This window comes from Amblyomma maculatum, chromosome 1 (assembly GCF_055883805.1).
Source record: "Amblyomma maculatum isolate TAMU_Amacu chromosome 1, ASM5588380v1, whole genome shotgun sequence".
NCBI classification, from domain to species: domain Eukaryota; kingdom Metazoa; phylum Arthropoda; class Arachnida; order Ixodida; family Ixodidae; genus Amblyomma; species Amblyomma maculatum.
Window position 1 is genome coordinate 239646356 of NC_139344.1, and position 15518 is coordinate 239661873.

At 42.6% G+C, this 15518-nt stretch overlaps 1 protein-coding gene across 1 annotated transcript in view; it reads left to right on the plus strand.

Moving 5' to 3' along the window:
- The first annotated feature begins 261 nt into the window (after positions 1 to 261).
- LOC146206018 (leukocyte surface antigen CD53-like) overlaps positions 262 to 15518 on the plus strand; it is a 38627-nt gene continuing 23370 nt past the window's right edge. The window contains exons 1-5 of the mRNA XM_084590656.1: positions 262 to 455; positions 3314 to 3499; positions 7812 to 7886; positions 9545 to 9640; positions 14679 to 14783. Coding sequence (XP_084446782.1) covers positions 390 to 455; positions 3314 to 3499; positions 7812 to 7886; positions 9545 to 9640; positions 14679 to 14783 — 528 coding nt within the window. The 5' untranslated portion in view covers positions 262 to 389. The remainder of the gene's footprint in view (positions 456 to 3313; positions 3500 to 7811; positions 7887 to 9544; positions 9641 to 14678; positions 14784 to 15518) is intronic.

A 15518-nucleotide genomic window follows, 5' to 3' on the forward strand; every position in this document is an offset into this window, starting at 1 on the left:
TACGTCACGGCGCGTGAGAGTACGCGAGCGCGTCTCCGTCGTCTGTGCACGTCACAGAAAAAAGTTCCTAGCGTTATTGCGTTTTGTTTTGCTCGTTCAATCACTAAACAGTATATCTTCACTACTTTATAATTGTATGCCATTATTGCGCATTTAAAATAAAAATAAAAACACTAAGAGGCGCTGAACCTTTTTTCCTCTGTTTATCGATTATAGCGTCCTATTTTCCGCCCGCTGCAGCTGCGTCGCGCGGAGGAACACAAGTCCAACTCGCGCGCGGAGGCAAAGGCCACTAACGCTCCGTCCGCAGTAGGCATCAAGTTGGGTGGCAACTTTTGTCGTTCTGTTTTTGTTTCTGCTGCGGCTTCGCTTAACTACTTGACTTCACCATGGTGAATTCATCGAAAATGGGATTTGTCAAGTACCTTCTCTTCGCTTTTAATGCCATATTTGTCGTAAGTACAATTCTCTTGATGTTTCGTGTGCCATTTTCTTTCGTTACTTCAATGGCAGGGAGCGCCTTCGCTCCTGAAGAGCGGAGGTTTTGTGACTTCTCCTGACAGATGACCGAAAGCTTATGCTTTCTGCATTGCACTGCATTCATGCATTTTATATTGACAGAACGGAGTTTCCGACTTTCCGTGCGTGGCATTTTGTGCACGTTCAAGGACGCTGTGTCACTTTAAAGTTCGTACCTCCTCGAGCTGCCTATTTGGTCTATCCGGTTTCCGTAGAACTGCGCGTTTAGAGAAATATCACTTATTCATGCAAGGCCATCATGTTGCGCACTCGTACTTGTTTCTAAGATCTTTGAGCGTGCGTGGTATTAATCCGTAAGCTCTGACGGCGCCTGTTGGAGGTGTATCGTGTCGGAAGAATAAATTTGTTGGCTCTTTCGCCCACATCTCTGGTTTGTGCGAAGGTTCACCGTTGTGCAGTGCTATGATAATGCCTAGTTATGCATGTGTCACTTTGTCGCAAGGGACGGTCAAGGACGCCATTGTAGGGGCGTATTACCTCCGTCACATGGTGTGGGAAATGTTGCAATAGGTTGAAATCGCGTTCGACGTCTGTCAAATCTAGCGTTACTGGCGTTGCGTTTGTGCCGCCGTAGAAAGCCGTAACGATGGGCTGAACGGAAAATAGGTGTAATATGTGGGTTGAGCACTCAATTTTCACCTTGACTTTCGCATGGCGCATGCGTGTTATGGTCGTCGCAGTATTTTCGGTTTTGCATCTCGCATCAATCAAACTTATTCTTGCGTTCTTTGCCTTTCACGCGCTAGCTTACTGTACTATTTCGTCTGGCACCTCATAGTACTGGCGTATTGTTCATGCCAGATAATAATAAAGCTGGCCGATATTTTGCATGTTACACCTGTAGCCAAGAGGAGCATGTCTATGGTCGCGTTCCGTCAAGGCGCTCTTGAGTGATGTGCGTGCAGCCAGGTTCGTGAGCAGCATCCAAGCTTTGAAGTCATGCGGCTTTGCGTAATCGTCTGACATTGTTCTGTAGCCGCGTTTTCTCAAAGCTTGGCTGGCGCATTTATCGAGAGCCGAAAGATTTTTTTGCAGAACGAAACATGGTTTCATGTTGTGCAATTTTAAGACCATGCTTATCTTGGCGTGCTTAAGCGACTTGAAATTTATACAGCGTGCTTTGATACTGCAAGTGTGCTGATGAACTGACTTTTCGCAGCCAATTAATGTGTAATTGGGTCTTGTAGGTGCTGAAGCGCGGACTATAATTTAGTGCGATCTACTAGCAGCCTTCGTAGCATTCCATGTTACATTAGTTCTAGTGCATTGAGCTGTCAGTAATTTTTCATTTTCTGAAGGCAATTTTTGTGCGCAAACTGCCAGACTGTTTCAAATTAACTATCCCGGCAAGCTTTGCTGAGGGCTGTGGCATTGGGCATGCGCACTTCTTAGGTCTGTGCTGCCTTTTTTGTTTTGAGTTTATCCAGAATTTGTTGCTCATTATGAACTAGCACATTTAAAGGTTTATTTGCAGTTACCTAATGCTTTCATGAATAATATCAACCTTTATATTTACCGCATTCTCTTTCCATACAGTTGTTCCAACCAGTAGTTTAAGGCATGCACCCCATTCATATTCTTCATTCATGAAAATGCTGAATAGTGCATTGCTCGCCTGCGTTCTCAAAGCGGTAAAAGGTTTGGGTTCTTGAGTGTTTAGGGAAGGAAACAAATGTATGAGCGTTTGTGCTGTCCAAAACTCTGTGTATATAACAAAGCCTCCAAGATATCGTACTGGACGTGTATAGGCCATTGTGTGGAAAAGATGCCAAGGTAAGAAATTTATTGGAGAGAAACAATAGAAAAATTTAAGTGGAAACATGGCACTTGTGGTGAAGGCTCAAAATACACCCAAATGCTAAAAATTCAAATTTTTTACTCGCGTGCCTCTGCAGGCTAGCTTAAGGCATTTTTAGTGGGAACAAGCTTAGTTTGTCTTTTTTTTTATTTGTAAGTGAATGTTTCAAGGCAATTGGAGTAAAAGGGCGCAAACATTTAAATTGTTACTGAATACAAAAAAAAAGGTTGATGTTACATACATGGGAATGTATTGCTAAATTTGAAAACTGCATTTAAATTTAAGCTAGAGCAGACTGGTGAGGAAAGCTTTATTTTTTTCACAGAGAAATTGCTGTATTGTGCATCTCATGAACCACAGGCGAGAAAATTTTTGTGTACCAGAGTCTTATCCATATTAGTTAAGGCCAGTATATCAACGAACTGTTGGATGGGGCGTAATATGCTCTTGAGTGGCTTGAACATATTACATAGTGCTTCTGGAGTTTGTTATTCTTATGCATATCCTGAGAAGTAGGCATGCAGGATTGTGCTAAACCAGTGACACTATCATTTGTATTCATTTGTGTACTATATAGCTTATTTGCTAAAGCAGATCAAAACATGGAAATGCTTGTCTGTTTAGATGTCAGCCACCTTCAGCTATGCAAAGTTTTCTAAACTGAAAAAAAAACAGTAGTTTTTACAGCAGATGGTTCAGTTTTTATAAGTAAATGTTGACTCTGGGATAATGACAGGTCAGAAGGCTGCAGACAGGCACTTGTCAGCAGTCTTTGATCTTCAGTAAAAGGTAATAGTTTAAGTTTAGTGAATCGAAGTCATGGTAATTTAAATGTATTGAATCATTGTGTTGAGGGTTGTGGGTTTCCATATTACATGAGTGGGCTTATCTGGCCATGAATTTTACTAGGAAATCACCTTTAGCATGTGATCTTGGCATGCTTATTTGCCTAATCTTGTTTTCTTGCTCTGGCAGCTGTGCGGCATTGCCTTGATAGCTGTTGGTGGAGTGGTTCTGTCAGCCCTGAACCCACAAAAGCCCTTTTATGAGGGTTACCTGGGTGCACCCGTGGCCATTGTTGTCTTGGGGGTGTTCGTCTTCGTACTTGCCTTCCTGGGATGCTGTGGTGCCATCCGGGAGAACTACCACATGATCATGGCGGTATGTAATCAAGGAGCCTGTTTGTCCAATCTTTTAAGCCATTTTTTCCCCTACCTTTCTGTCGGACATACTATCGGGTTCAGTATACTTGCAACATGCGTCAAGTGGTACGAGCCCGTATTGGGAAGCTGTGCTATTTGGGCATGCTACTGCAAAGCTATGCAGGTGCCTAGCAGCGTGCCCGCTTGCCTGGTGCTGTGTAGCATGGTGCATTGATTTACTGTGAAGCGCAAACAAAAATATAGGGGTCACCGAAGCGTTGAGTCGTACAGAGTGCAATTGTGCATTTCCTGTACATTGCAAGTCTGATAGATGTTAAACTGTTCTTAGTCAAAGTTGAATGTTGGAATTTTTTATATTGAGGACAGGTTAGCTTACATTGTTGTGTTCAAAGTGAATTTTTACTTGTTTAAAAAGCAGTGGAAACCTATAAATTGCTTCCTGAAGTTTTTTTAGTCTGTTTCAAATTGGACACAGAATTTTGCAGGCCCAGCATTGCATGTCATAATGGGTGTTTAAGGACTGTGGTACCTGGGTCTTGATATTAGTGTGTCGTGAACAAAGTGCTGATCCTGCTATTAAATTTTCTAGCTTTTTTTGTTTTGCGATTGACACATTTCTGTTTTTAAACCACATACAGGAATGGTGTAAATCTTAAAGTGTATGAATCTGAGTATAGTGAAGTCATTGTTTCAGAAAATTCAACTTTTTCTGTGAACTGTCTTGTAAGTGTTGACATTTCAGCTGTTTTGTCCTGAGCTCTGACATGGTTCCAAAAGTGTATAGTCTGTAAAAGCTGTAGGGTACAAATCAGTGAAGCATTAAGCTTGTAAGACAGGAGGGTATTTTCTATTGTAGTAGTGTAGAGATGTGGACTGATGTTCGTGATATAATACAAGAAGTTGCTACTAAGGTAGTTCCAAAGCAAAAGAAATGCAAGAAAGCAAAATGGTTATCTGAAGAGGCTTTGCAAATAGCTGAGGAAAGGAGGATGGCAAAAGTTATGGGGGAAAGAGAAAGATACAAGGTTCTCAATGCGGATTTTCAGAAAATAGCAAGGAGAGATAAGAATGCCTTCCTGAACATACAGTGCCAAGCAGTTGAGGACAACAGCCAATTAAGGAACACAAGAGCTCTGTATAAGACAATCAAAGATATCAAAGGAAGCTTCTGTGCTAAGATGGGCGTGATAAAGGACAAACGAGGCAAGGACCTCACTGAAGCCGCAGAGATAAAGAAGAGGTGGCAGGAATACACAGAAGAACTGTACAAGAAGGACCCGAATGTGCAAACCCAACATAAGACGGTTGTGGTCACTGATCTCGAGCCGGGCATCCTGAAGAGTGAAGTTGAATGGGCCCTAGCCAGCCTTGCTAAGAACAAAGCTAGCGGAATTGATACAATTCCAGCTGAGTTGCTTCAAAACCTCAACCATGACGCTGTTAACATTCTGCATACATTATGTCAGAAGATTTGGACAACCCTGCAGTGGCCACAGGATTGGAGGAGGTCAGTTTACATCCCCATTCCAAAGAAAGGCAGTGCCAAAGATTGTTCCAACTACCGCACGATCGCGCTTATTTCGCATGCTAGCAAGGTGATGTTGAAAATCCTCCAAAGTAGGCTGCAGCAGTATGTGGATCGGGAGCTTCCGGACGTGCAAGCTGGGTTTCGCAAGGGCAGAGGAACTAGAGACCAAGTTGCCAACCTTCGCTGGATCATGGAAAAAGGAAAAGAGTTCCAGAAACCCATCTACTTCTGCTTTATTGACTATGCGAAAGCGTTTGACTGCGTAGATCACAGCAGATTGTGGCAAGCTCTCCAAGAGATGGGAGTTCCAATTCACCTCATCTGTCTCCTCAGGAACCTGTATGAAGGGCAAGAGGCCACAGTCAGAACTGGGCATGGTCTTACTGATTGGTTTCCGATTGAGAAAGGAGTGAGGCAAGGCTGCATACTGTCGCCCTGCCTATTTAACCTATATGCAGAGTGCATCATGAGGAAGGCTGGTCTGGACGAGTCTTCAGCTGGAGTGAAGATTGCTGGAAAACGTATCAACAACCTTAGATATGCGGATGATACCACTTTAATGGCAGAAAGTGAAGCGGAACTCAAGAGACTTCTGATGCGCGTACAAGAAGAGAGTGAGAAGTTTGGGCTTAAACTGAACATTAAAAAGACAAAGATCATGGCGTCTTGCCCTATCAAGTCCTGGAGCATCAAGGGACAAGAAGTGGAAGCTGTGACAGATTTTCTCTTCTTGGGCTCCAAGATTACCTCGGAAGGAGACTGCAGCCATGAAATTAGGAGACGCCTGCTTCTGGGAAAGAGAGCAATGGTTAGCCTTGACCGCCTAGTAAAGAGCAGAGACATTAGTCTGCCAACCAAGATCCGTATAACTCGTGCTATGGTCTTTCCAGTTGTGATGTATGGATGCGAGAGTTGGACTGTGAAAAAGGCTGACCGCCGAAGAATTGACGCGTTTGAATTGTGGTGCTGGCGGAGAATCTTGAGAGTTCCTTGGACGGCCAGAAGATCAAATCATTCGATATTGTCGACCATAAACCCTGACTGCTCATTGGAGGGTCAAATTCTAAAGTTAAAGCTCAGCTACTTTGGTCATCTGATGAGAAGAGAGGAGTCGCTGGAGAAAGATTTGATGTTGGGAAAGGTTGAGGGTCGCCGGAGAAGGGGTAGGCAGCGAACGCGATGGTTAGATGGCATCCTCGAGGCACTGCAGATGAAATTATGTGATGTTAGGAAGATAGTGAGAGACCGGAAAGCGTGGCATGACATGGTCAATAGGGTCACGAAGAGTCGGACACGACTGAACGACTGAACTGAGTGCACCAGTTAAATTTATGACCAGTTCACTAGTTTACTTGGGTAGTGAATGAATGAGTTTTCATTTTCAAGTTGAATTTTGTAATCTTTTTCCTTAATCAGCCCAGTGAAGGTGCAAACTATGTGTTGCCCAGACCTGCTTAAAGCTTGCTGTTTCAAAAAGAACAGCTACAGCTCATTTGTAGCATTTTTTTCTGCAGGAAAAACAGCTCAAGCTTTACAATATATATTTGCTCAAAAGAGGAGGTTGTTTGGAGCAAATATTGAAGTTATTAAAGTCCTGTTTGACTGATTGCAAGCAATTTTAGTACATTACGGTATTTAAGATATGCAGTGTGTGGTCCAAGTAGAAATGGTTTTGAGAACATTTTATTCAGTTGACAAATTCTACAGGCTAGCCCTCGATTACCCTATGTTTGAAGGCATTTTTCATGGCAGACTAAATTGCTTTAGGGCTCAAGCTCAGTGCGATCACCAATGGCAACTTAATTTTACACTTCATATTGAGAGTGAGCATACATTTTCTTATAGGTGCTATTTGTGCTAAGTAACCACCCTTGGTTATGAATATAACATGACTAGCACTGAAAGCTGTCCTGCTTATTTTAGAAGTGCATCACAAGCTTGGCTACATAATTTCAGTTTTTTAGGATAGCTAATTGAAGCAGATGTGATCTTGACTGGTTGGGAACATATGGATGCTGGGCTGTTATATGCTCCTCCCGCTCCCGCATCTACTGCGTCTAATATGCATATCAATGTATTTGTGCATGCTGCCCCATCGACTGGCTCGATCATTTTGAAAGACCGCGACAAGATTGTGAAAGTTCACTGAATACTGAAGAGGAAGTTGTATCGAACTGTTCTTTATTCTGCGTGGACAAAGCCCGCACTTTCATCGCTCGATGCAAAGATGTACACGATGAGGTGTTGCGCAAAGTGGAAGGTGTTGAGTTTTTAATCGGGGGTGTGTGTTACATGGAAGAAAATGATTTTTTCAAATAAAGCAGATTTGAAGTTGGTGCTGCATTTTCATTTGTGCTTTTGCTTGTCTGCATACATGTCTACTGCCAAGGTACATAATTTTCATACAGGTTTGACCACTGGCTTATAACTGCATTACGACATTTCAAAAACGATTTTAGGTGGTCCCCTGCAATTCGTTATATCGAGATTTGGCTATTAACTTTAGTCCTTTGTAGAAGGATTTTTATATTCCGCGGAACTTGCAAAATCTTCTAGCTTGCTGCCATGATAGTTTTTACAGGAATTCCTATTGGCATAGACTTCTATGGTTACTTTAGGTTAATATGTGGGCACAGATTGGAGTGAAGAGAGGTGTGGTAAAAGCATGTGCTATCATTATCATGCTTGAATCCAAAAAGCACAAATTTGCACTGTGTCACTTGTTTTGTTGTTTACTGTCACCCCTAATCGGTTGGTTTCATGATGTTCTTTTAAATTTCAGTTCAGTGTTCTGCTGACTATCATTCTCATCTGCGAGCTGGGAGCTGCCATTGCTGCCTATGCCTACCGATCAAAGGTATAGCTGTTGTGCTCTGTTGTAAACCTGTATTGCTTCAATAATCTTATTCTGAAGTCATCATTTATACCTTGAATGAGGTGTATATTACAAAAGGTCAAATAGTCATGTGCAACCTTTGCAGTGTAGGGCACATTTCTAAAGTGGAGTTGGTGGGGTCAGTGAACTTTCTTTAGAACAGCCTTGTTTGAACACTCTAAACAATGTGATCAGTGCTCTATTAGACAGTGCTGATCTGTGAAAATATTTACTAGCTTTGTGCTTTGATTGAGCATTGCAACTGTATGTCCACAGGTAATTAGATTTGGAAATGAGTGCCAAATTGTCATGAAGATTGTAGGGACCAGTTGTAAACTTTGAATTTGACATGGATGTGGACCCACTGAAGCTTATATTTTGAATAATCATTTTTTCATGAGGACTCTTATTTATGTGCTGTTCCTTGCAAAATGTCAAATATGTTAATGTAGCCTGACCAAAATTATGTGGTAATGGGACAGAGTATAGGTTCTGCAGCATATAAAACTTTTGAACTTGTTTAATAGCAGGATCGGATTCAGTGGTGCTCAAAATGATATTTAGGTTATGAGAATGGTAACAGTTCCTGGGGGTGAAAACTGTGTTCCACCAATTTTTATTTGGTACCCTTCATAATGGGAGAATTACTGTGTAGTGCATGCTGATATGAAATGCTGAAGTTTTTGCAGCATGCATCGATCGACTTATTGTGGCTGCTGTAAGAAATGGTAGTTGTGCTATTGTATTTAAAGGAGTACAGATGCTAAATTTTGGCTATGTTCTTTGTAGTGATGCACATTAGGCTGGTAAGCATAAATAGCCATGTGAAAGTGGTAATTTGGTTTTTCTCATGTGATGTGGTCTTTGTTTGAAAACCTAATGACAGCTTGCTGGAGGGCGTAGAAACTGATTCAAAAGGTTAAATGGTGAACTGGAAGGACAGATATGAATCCAGACATCCACACTTTTGAATAGGCTTGTTAGGACTCGAAAATTTACTCTTTACAATGTTGCTTTATTCTGGCCACTGAGTCCAGGCTATTGCTGTTTAACATTTTAGCCTGTCTGTATGTTTTTTGTTCAGAAAATAAGTCCAAACTTGCTTATTTTCAGTGAAGTCATGTATTCTTTGTTGTGTGGGTCTGAACTGCACATATCTGGTTGTTGCAGACTATAGATGGACGGACCAGGTTAGGAAATTTGCGGGGATAAACTAGGTTATCTGCAGCTGGCACAGGACAGCATAGACTGGAGATGCAGGAAGCCTCAGTTATGCAGTGGACAAGGCTAGCCTGATGTGCATGCATTTGAACTCTCAGGATTGTTTCAACGATTGCGAGTGCCAGCCGTCTCGCCTAAAAAGACCTTACTTGCAAAGTGGTTTCTAGCAACGTTGAGGAATTGAAAATGTGTAACTGCTTTTGGAGCTGCTTATGCAGTTAATGCTCTTTAAAGAAAGAGCTTACTTTGGCAATGGTACATGGTGTGCTGGTGTATTTTTGCAGAATTTTCGCCACACATTGTTCTCATAGAAATTGTGCAGAGTGCAAGCAAGTTTTACTAAAGCCTATCAGTTTGAAGGTTCTGAGTAACATTTGGAATTTTGGTTGCTAATCTTCGAAACTGTGGTCTTATTCAAGATCAAGGATGCTATCCGGGAAGAGGCCACCAAGTCCATCCATGAGTATTCTAACAGCACTGATGTGCAGCGCCTGTGGGACGACATCCAAAGCAGTGTAAGGCTTGATTGTTTGCTTTCATGCTGGCATATTGTTCTTGTGTGCTTAGTTGTCAAACAATCGCTAGCCACATTATAGGGAGCTGCATGCATTGCAGTATTTGCTAGGTACAGTAAAAAGTTAGCTTTCTGGTCCAGTGGGACACTATACTCAACATATTATGAGGTCCTAAAACATCAAAGCAAGTTTGCAGTATGAAGGGCCACCCTTTTTGAAGTTTCCTGCTGTGAGAAAGATTGAGTCATTTGTGTCATCCAGCTGTTTTGACACTTTTGCAATAAAGAGCCATTATCAGTGATGGAGAAGCCTAAGGGGCTGGCTGCGTCCAGCTTTTAAAAACAATCCTTAACAAGTAGTGTTAGAAAATTTTATAAATTTGAATACTATTTGTTTTTTAGCAAAAAGGCCCTTGTGGGCGCTGTGTTCAGGCATTTTTTTAACAAAAAGATGCAGTAGATAAGGTTGAAGCTTCAGCCATTATACAGTAAAGCTCGTTAATTCGACAGACAGGACCGCAAAAAATTACGAATTATTCGACTGCCGAATTATCGAATGGACCAAAAATTTAAATGTGCCCCTGGATAACATACCCTTATTTGGTAAGGAAATTATCACCATCTGTTTTTTCGGGCGAATTTGAGCGGCCGACAATGGAGCTAATCGCTGCCAGATGCTCAGTGGCACACGCACCATTGGTAATCTGTTTGCAGAAGTCCTCCAGCACGGACAGCGCTTCTGTGGCTTCTTTAACCGTGCGCTTCGGCGGCTGGGGCAGCTGTTCACAATCATCTTCTGATGAATCGTCGTTGCCGTTACTTGTTACTTCCTGAATTATGTCGTCCTCAGTCAGCCGTCCGGCGACTGACACCATCATCGATGGTGATGTAATCGGCAATCCGCACAGAAGGCAAGACATTGTCAAAACAGCTGTCATCCTCTGCGTTTGCGTCAGCAGTCTCACATGGCAGTGTCTCTGCACAGCAGTCCGGTGGTACAAAACTGCTATGCCTGAAGCAGTTAGCGATTACTTCTGGAGGCGTCTTTGTCCATTCATGAGCCAGAATGCCTATAGTGCTGAGGAGCGTCAGCTCGTATTTCTTCCCCGCTTCCATACACAGAAGCATGCGCTGCAAGACATGCTTTCTGTATTTGCATTTCACGAACTGAATTATTTCCTGACCCATGGGTTGTAGGGCTGAGGTTGTATTTGGTGGGAGAAACACCAGCTTGATCCATTCAAGGCCAGACACCTTGCAGTGAGCGTTGCAACTATCTACAACCATGAGGACTTTGCGCTTCTCCATTCCATAATGCCGGTAAAGTTGAAGCAATGCCTGAAAAAATGCTGGATGTCATCCAAGCCTTCCTATTAGCGTGATAATTAACAGGCAGGAAGGTTCCTCATGTTTTTAAAGCATCTTGGCCTCTGCGCCTTCCCAATCACAGAGCAGCAACCGCTTTGTACCCGTCATGTTGGCGGCAAGTAGAATAGTACTCTTTCCTTGCTGCGTTTTCTTGCTGTGCACGGGTCACCTTTGAAAGTTATAGTCTTGTCCGGGAGAGCTTTAAAGAACAGTGCTGTTTCGTCAGCGTTGGATATGTTCTTCGCGTCATACGCAGCCAGATATTCACACTGGTTGTTGGTCCGCCACTCCTCGATTGTTTCTTCGCTCGCAGAGGCTCTTTCGCCACACACATTGTTGAGCCTGAGATTGTGTCGGCTTTTAAAACGAGCGAGCCAACCTTCGGAGGCTTTGAAATCTTCGACATTCATTCTTGCGGCGAATCTTTCAGCCTATGCGCAAATTAGTGGCCCACTCACGGGGAGATAGGCCTCTCGTGCGTTTGAGATCCAATGCAGTATGGCTTCGAGCTCCGGGTGGGCCGCCGTCCGCAGTGTTTTCCTTTTAGCACTGAAGCTTTCACTGTCGAACGCCTCCAAGATGCTCTTTTCATTTTTGACATATGTCGCCAAGGTTGTCCTCTTCACTCTATACTTGTTCATCACGTCTTGGCGTCAAACGCCGTCCTTGAGCATCTTCAATATTTGCACTTTTGTGGCCAGGTCCTTCACCTCATTCTTCAGCCGCTTTGCTGGTGTCGCCATCATAGCAGCACGCAGCGTCAAGACGCGCAGGCACAGCACTTTATACACACACGCAGCACAGTAAAAAGTAGGCGAAGTGTGACCGTAGATGCAAAAAGCACGTGGCACCGACACACGCTGAGGCGAAACTTGACTGGGCGAAGGAAGGGCTAGGAAAGAACGAACTTCCAGTTGGCCTCTCTTCCCTCTCTTCCCTCTCATCGCTTATCACCGCCCTTTCTTACACTGCTGATGACGGTGACAGTACAGATGGCATATGCTGCCTTTTTTTTTTCACCTTCACACTAGCGCCGCTCGTGGCTGTCTTTTTTTTTCCCTTCTGCAGTGAAATGCGAAATGGCGGGCTACGGGGCTACGAAGCTACGTCGAATTAACTGACTCATGGCAAAATTTGGTCGAATTAACGAGAGTTTTGCCCCATAGACTCCTATGTATAATTGGAGAGACCTCGCGTGCACATATAATTAACCGGTTTACCGAATTAACGGAGGTCAAATTAACGAGCTTTCACTGTACTAGGCATTCACCAGTGGTCACAATTCCTGGGTACATTTATAGCAATTTATGACATTAAAATGAAATACTGAAGGAAAACATTACACTAGGCTAACTGGTTATTTCAGGATTATTTCCATATGGAAAAGGTTTGTGTTAACAACTTGTGTTCGTGTCCTTTCTATGCTCAAATATTTGGAAAAAAAAAAGCCACCCAGATGACCTCTTGATGGGAAATTTTTATGGATAGCACTCCCATACTGCACATAGCATTTGAGCCTCTTGAAAAATGGCAACTGTAACATTGTGCAAGAGCACTTTTGAGAAATGGTGCTATCGGCGTGCACAATGACCCCATGCAGGCAGACTCGGCAAGATGTGATATGAGCATTGTCACATCTGTGTTTTGGTAGGATTCATCACTTCTCTTTCCTATGTCTCTGGTACTTGCTTGTCTCATAGTTGGATGTGAATGATGAACCAGTTTGTAGCTGGCAAAGAATTCATTTACTTACGTGCAGTTAATGGACTTGTTGTTGAGGGCTGTTGCTGGCTGTCTTTCGCTTCAGTGCGATTTTTTAGCCTATTGATGCTCTGTTCTCGATAAAATTCATTTCGGGGGACTGGTTGCTCAGCCTAGGCGGACTCTTTAATTCTTCAGTGGCCTTCTAATGTAAATGATGTATTTGCGTGATGGTTTTTCACCAGCGTATTTGACCACTAGTTTTAGGAGACAAACACATTGCATGCCTTAGAGGATATAAAATCTAGTATCATACAAGTTCGAAGCAGTCAAATAAGGGAAATGAGTCATGTAGGTTGTTTAATTGAGATGACTACTCGTCTTGAAAAAACATCAGCGGAATTAACTTGAAGCATATCTTAAAAATAATTTGTAGGTTTATGCTGTCAGCATAATTTTGCTTGACCAGTTACGCACGATGCCTCGAAGTGTGATATATTACCCAAGTTTCTGCTTTAAAAGCTGAAACATGCTGGGCTGTAAATAGAAAATCTGTTTTGTCTTTCTCCTAAGAGTGCTAAAAAAAATTGGGTCTGCTACTGCTTGTGCACAATGGACCTACAGGGCAAAAATGGTGGCCCACTTTTAATGGGGGCTGGAAAGAGGACAGTTGTGTAGTCTGCAGCCTTATTGTGGGTCTCCATGTAGCTGTTTTCAGGCGATTGTAAAATGCAGCATTATGTAAGTAATGCTGCAAGTAAGTGCAAGTCCTCAAGAGCAAGTTGTCAGTTTGAAAATATCTTAAACTTCTCATTTATGCCCCTTGAAGTGAAGTCTGGTCTCTCAAAAAATTGTGGAGATGGTCATGCATGAAGCAGGAGGGAAGCTGGAGTGCACAGCTGGCTAGAAACCTTGGCCCAGTCTATTCTCCCCCTGTTGTCATATCAGCCAAAAAAATAAAAGAAACACAGCCGAGCTGTGTTTTCTTGGTGACTTGTGGGCAGAGCTGGGTCCCAGCCTGTGATCATTTTTTGTTTCTAGCTCGCTTTGGTGTACGAGCTCAAAGGGAAAAGGTGGAGGGTCATTTTAGTTGATGAGATCAGGTGCTGCTTTAGCTAAATTCGATGGCTATTAGCATTTGGCTTTTCTTTCTCTCTTTGCAGGGACCCTTTAGTATGTACCCAAGGCCTTCCTAGTGTTTCTGTTGCTAAGATGTACAGTGCTTACCTTCTGCACATTATATATATATATATATAATATGAACAAAATTTTGCGGAGTGTGGTTGTGTGAAACATTTTCCATGTTGCCTCTATTTAGAGCTGCAGTTTCAGCAGATGGAGCATGCGTCCCATCATGTTTCAGGGCTTTTCAATGAACTGGTGGGCCTGGCCACAGAAATAAGTTCTCTCATCTCTTCCGAAATTTTACATGAGTGTATACAGCTCGTTCTGTTGAAAAGGTTTCACCATAGCCTCTAATTGAGAAAAAATGTATCTCAGAAAATACGCCCTTGTTTCATGCCAACATTATAACTCTAACCATTCTTTGTGCAACATTCAGGGTGGTGTCGTACCATTTCACTTCCCATTTAGCATCCATCTGCTAGTCAAGTTAGAGGCTACTTAGTGATAGTCTGGACCTATGACTTGTGCATTTGCAGTTGTATGCTGTTCCTTGTAAGTGTAGGTGCCCACCGAGAAGTGAGACAGATACTGCGAGAAGCGAGACAGATGCTGTCCCTTCCTTTTTCTGAAAACCAAACCAAGTAAAGGCATTTTAACTCTGACAAACTGTGTTCCAGCCTCTCAGTGCCACAGTCACTGAATGAAAAGATAGTGTCAAAGGTATTGTTGTGTCTACTCGTTAAGGCAAAGCTTAAGTGTCCTTCTAATTTTGTGAGTGAATATATTGTTGTCTTGGAATAAAAATGCCCATTTGAAGCGTGCTCATTGTGCTCTGCTTTTTACAGCTGCATTGCTGTGGTGCCAACAGCACTGCTGACTACACTGTCCTGCCGCCATCCTGTTGCCCTGACAAGCCCAATGATTGCACTCAAGAAAAGGCTTACAAGAGGGTATTCTGAATTATTTCGCATCTCTGTCATTCCTTGGGGTCGAACACGAGGCTCTGAGGAAATGTTAATGTGCATTTTTATTCTGCCATTGAAGGTTCAGTTCAAATTGCTGTTTTTTTATACCAGGGCACATGCATGAAAAATACTGAGAACTCTGAGTGTACCTCAACAATGGTTGTCTGTTTAATAAGTTTGCAGATAGTAACATGATTTCGTGATAATTACACTAATAATTTCATATTTTGACCATATAATATGTTCAGTAATCAGTAGGTATGTTAACGTATGAGCAGGCTTCACCTTTGTGCACTAAAAGTAGTTTTGTGAGCATCTGCGAGTGCGCGGAGGTGAAGCATTTGAAAATGTTGAAAATGGAGAGGTTTTGGCTGATTACACCCTTCCAGTCATTATTCTGTATGCATTGCTACATTTTCCTTGGACAATTCATATGTGGGTGCAAGTCTACAGGCATAGTAGAGTTCAGAACTTGAGCCAACAAGTGTTGGCTGGCTGGCTGGCCTTTTTAGCCAGTGAAAAGGCCAGTAAACACTAGCAGTGTGTGAATAGTACTTTTTCCAAGCTGAATAGATTACGAATAGGGCAACTAAGAAGTGAATCGAATAGGAATCTAATAGTGATAAAGCAGAGTTCAATGCATAGGTATATTACTACTATTAGCTAATTGTAAGAGTATATTTGTACAAATTGAGCAGTCTTTTGTAGGGCACTTGGATA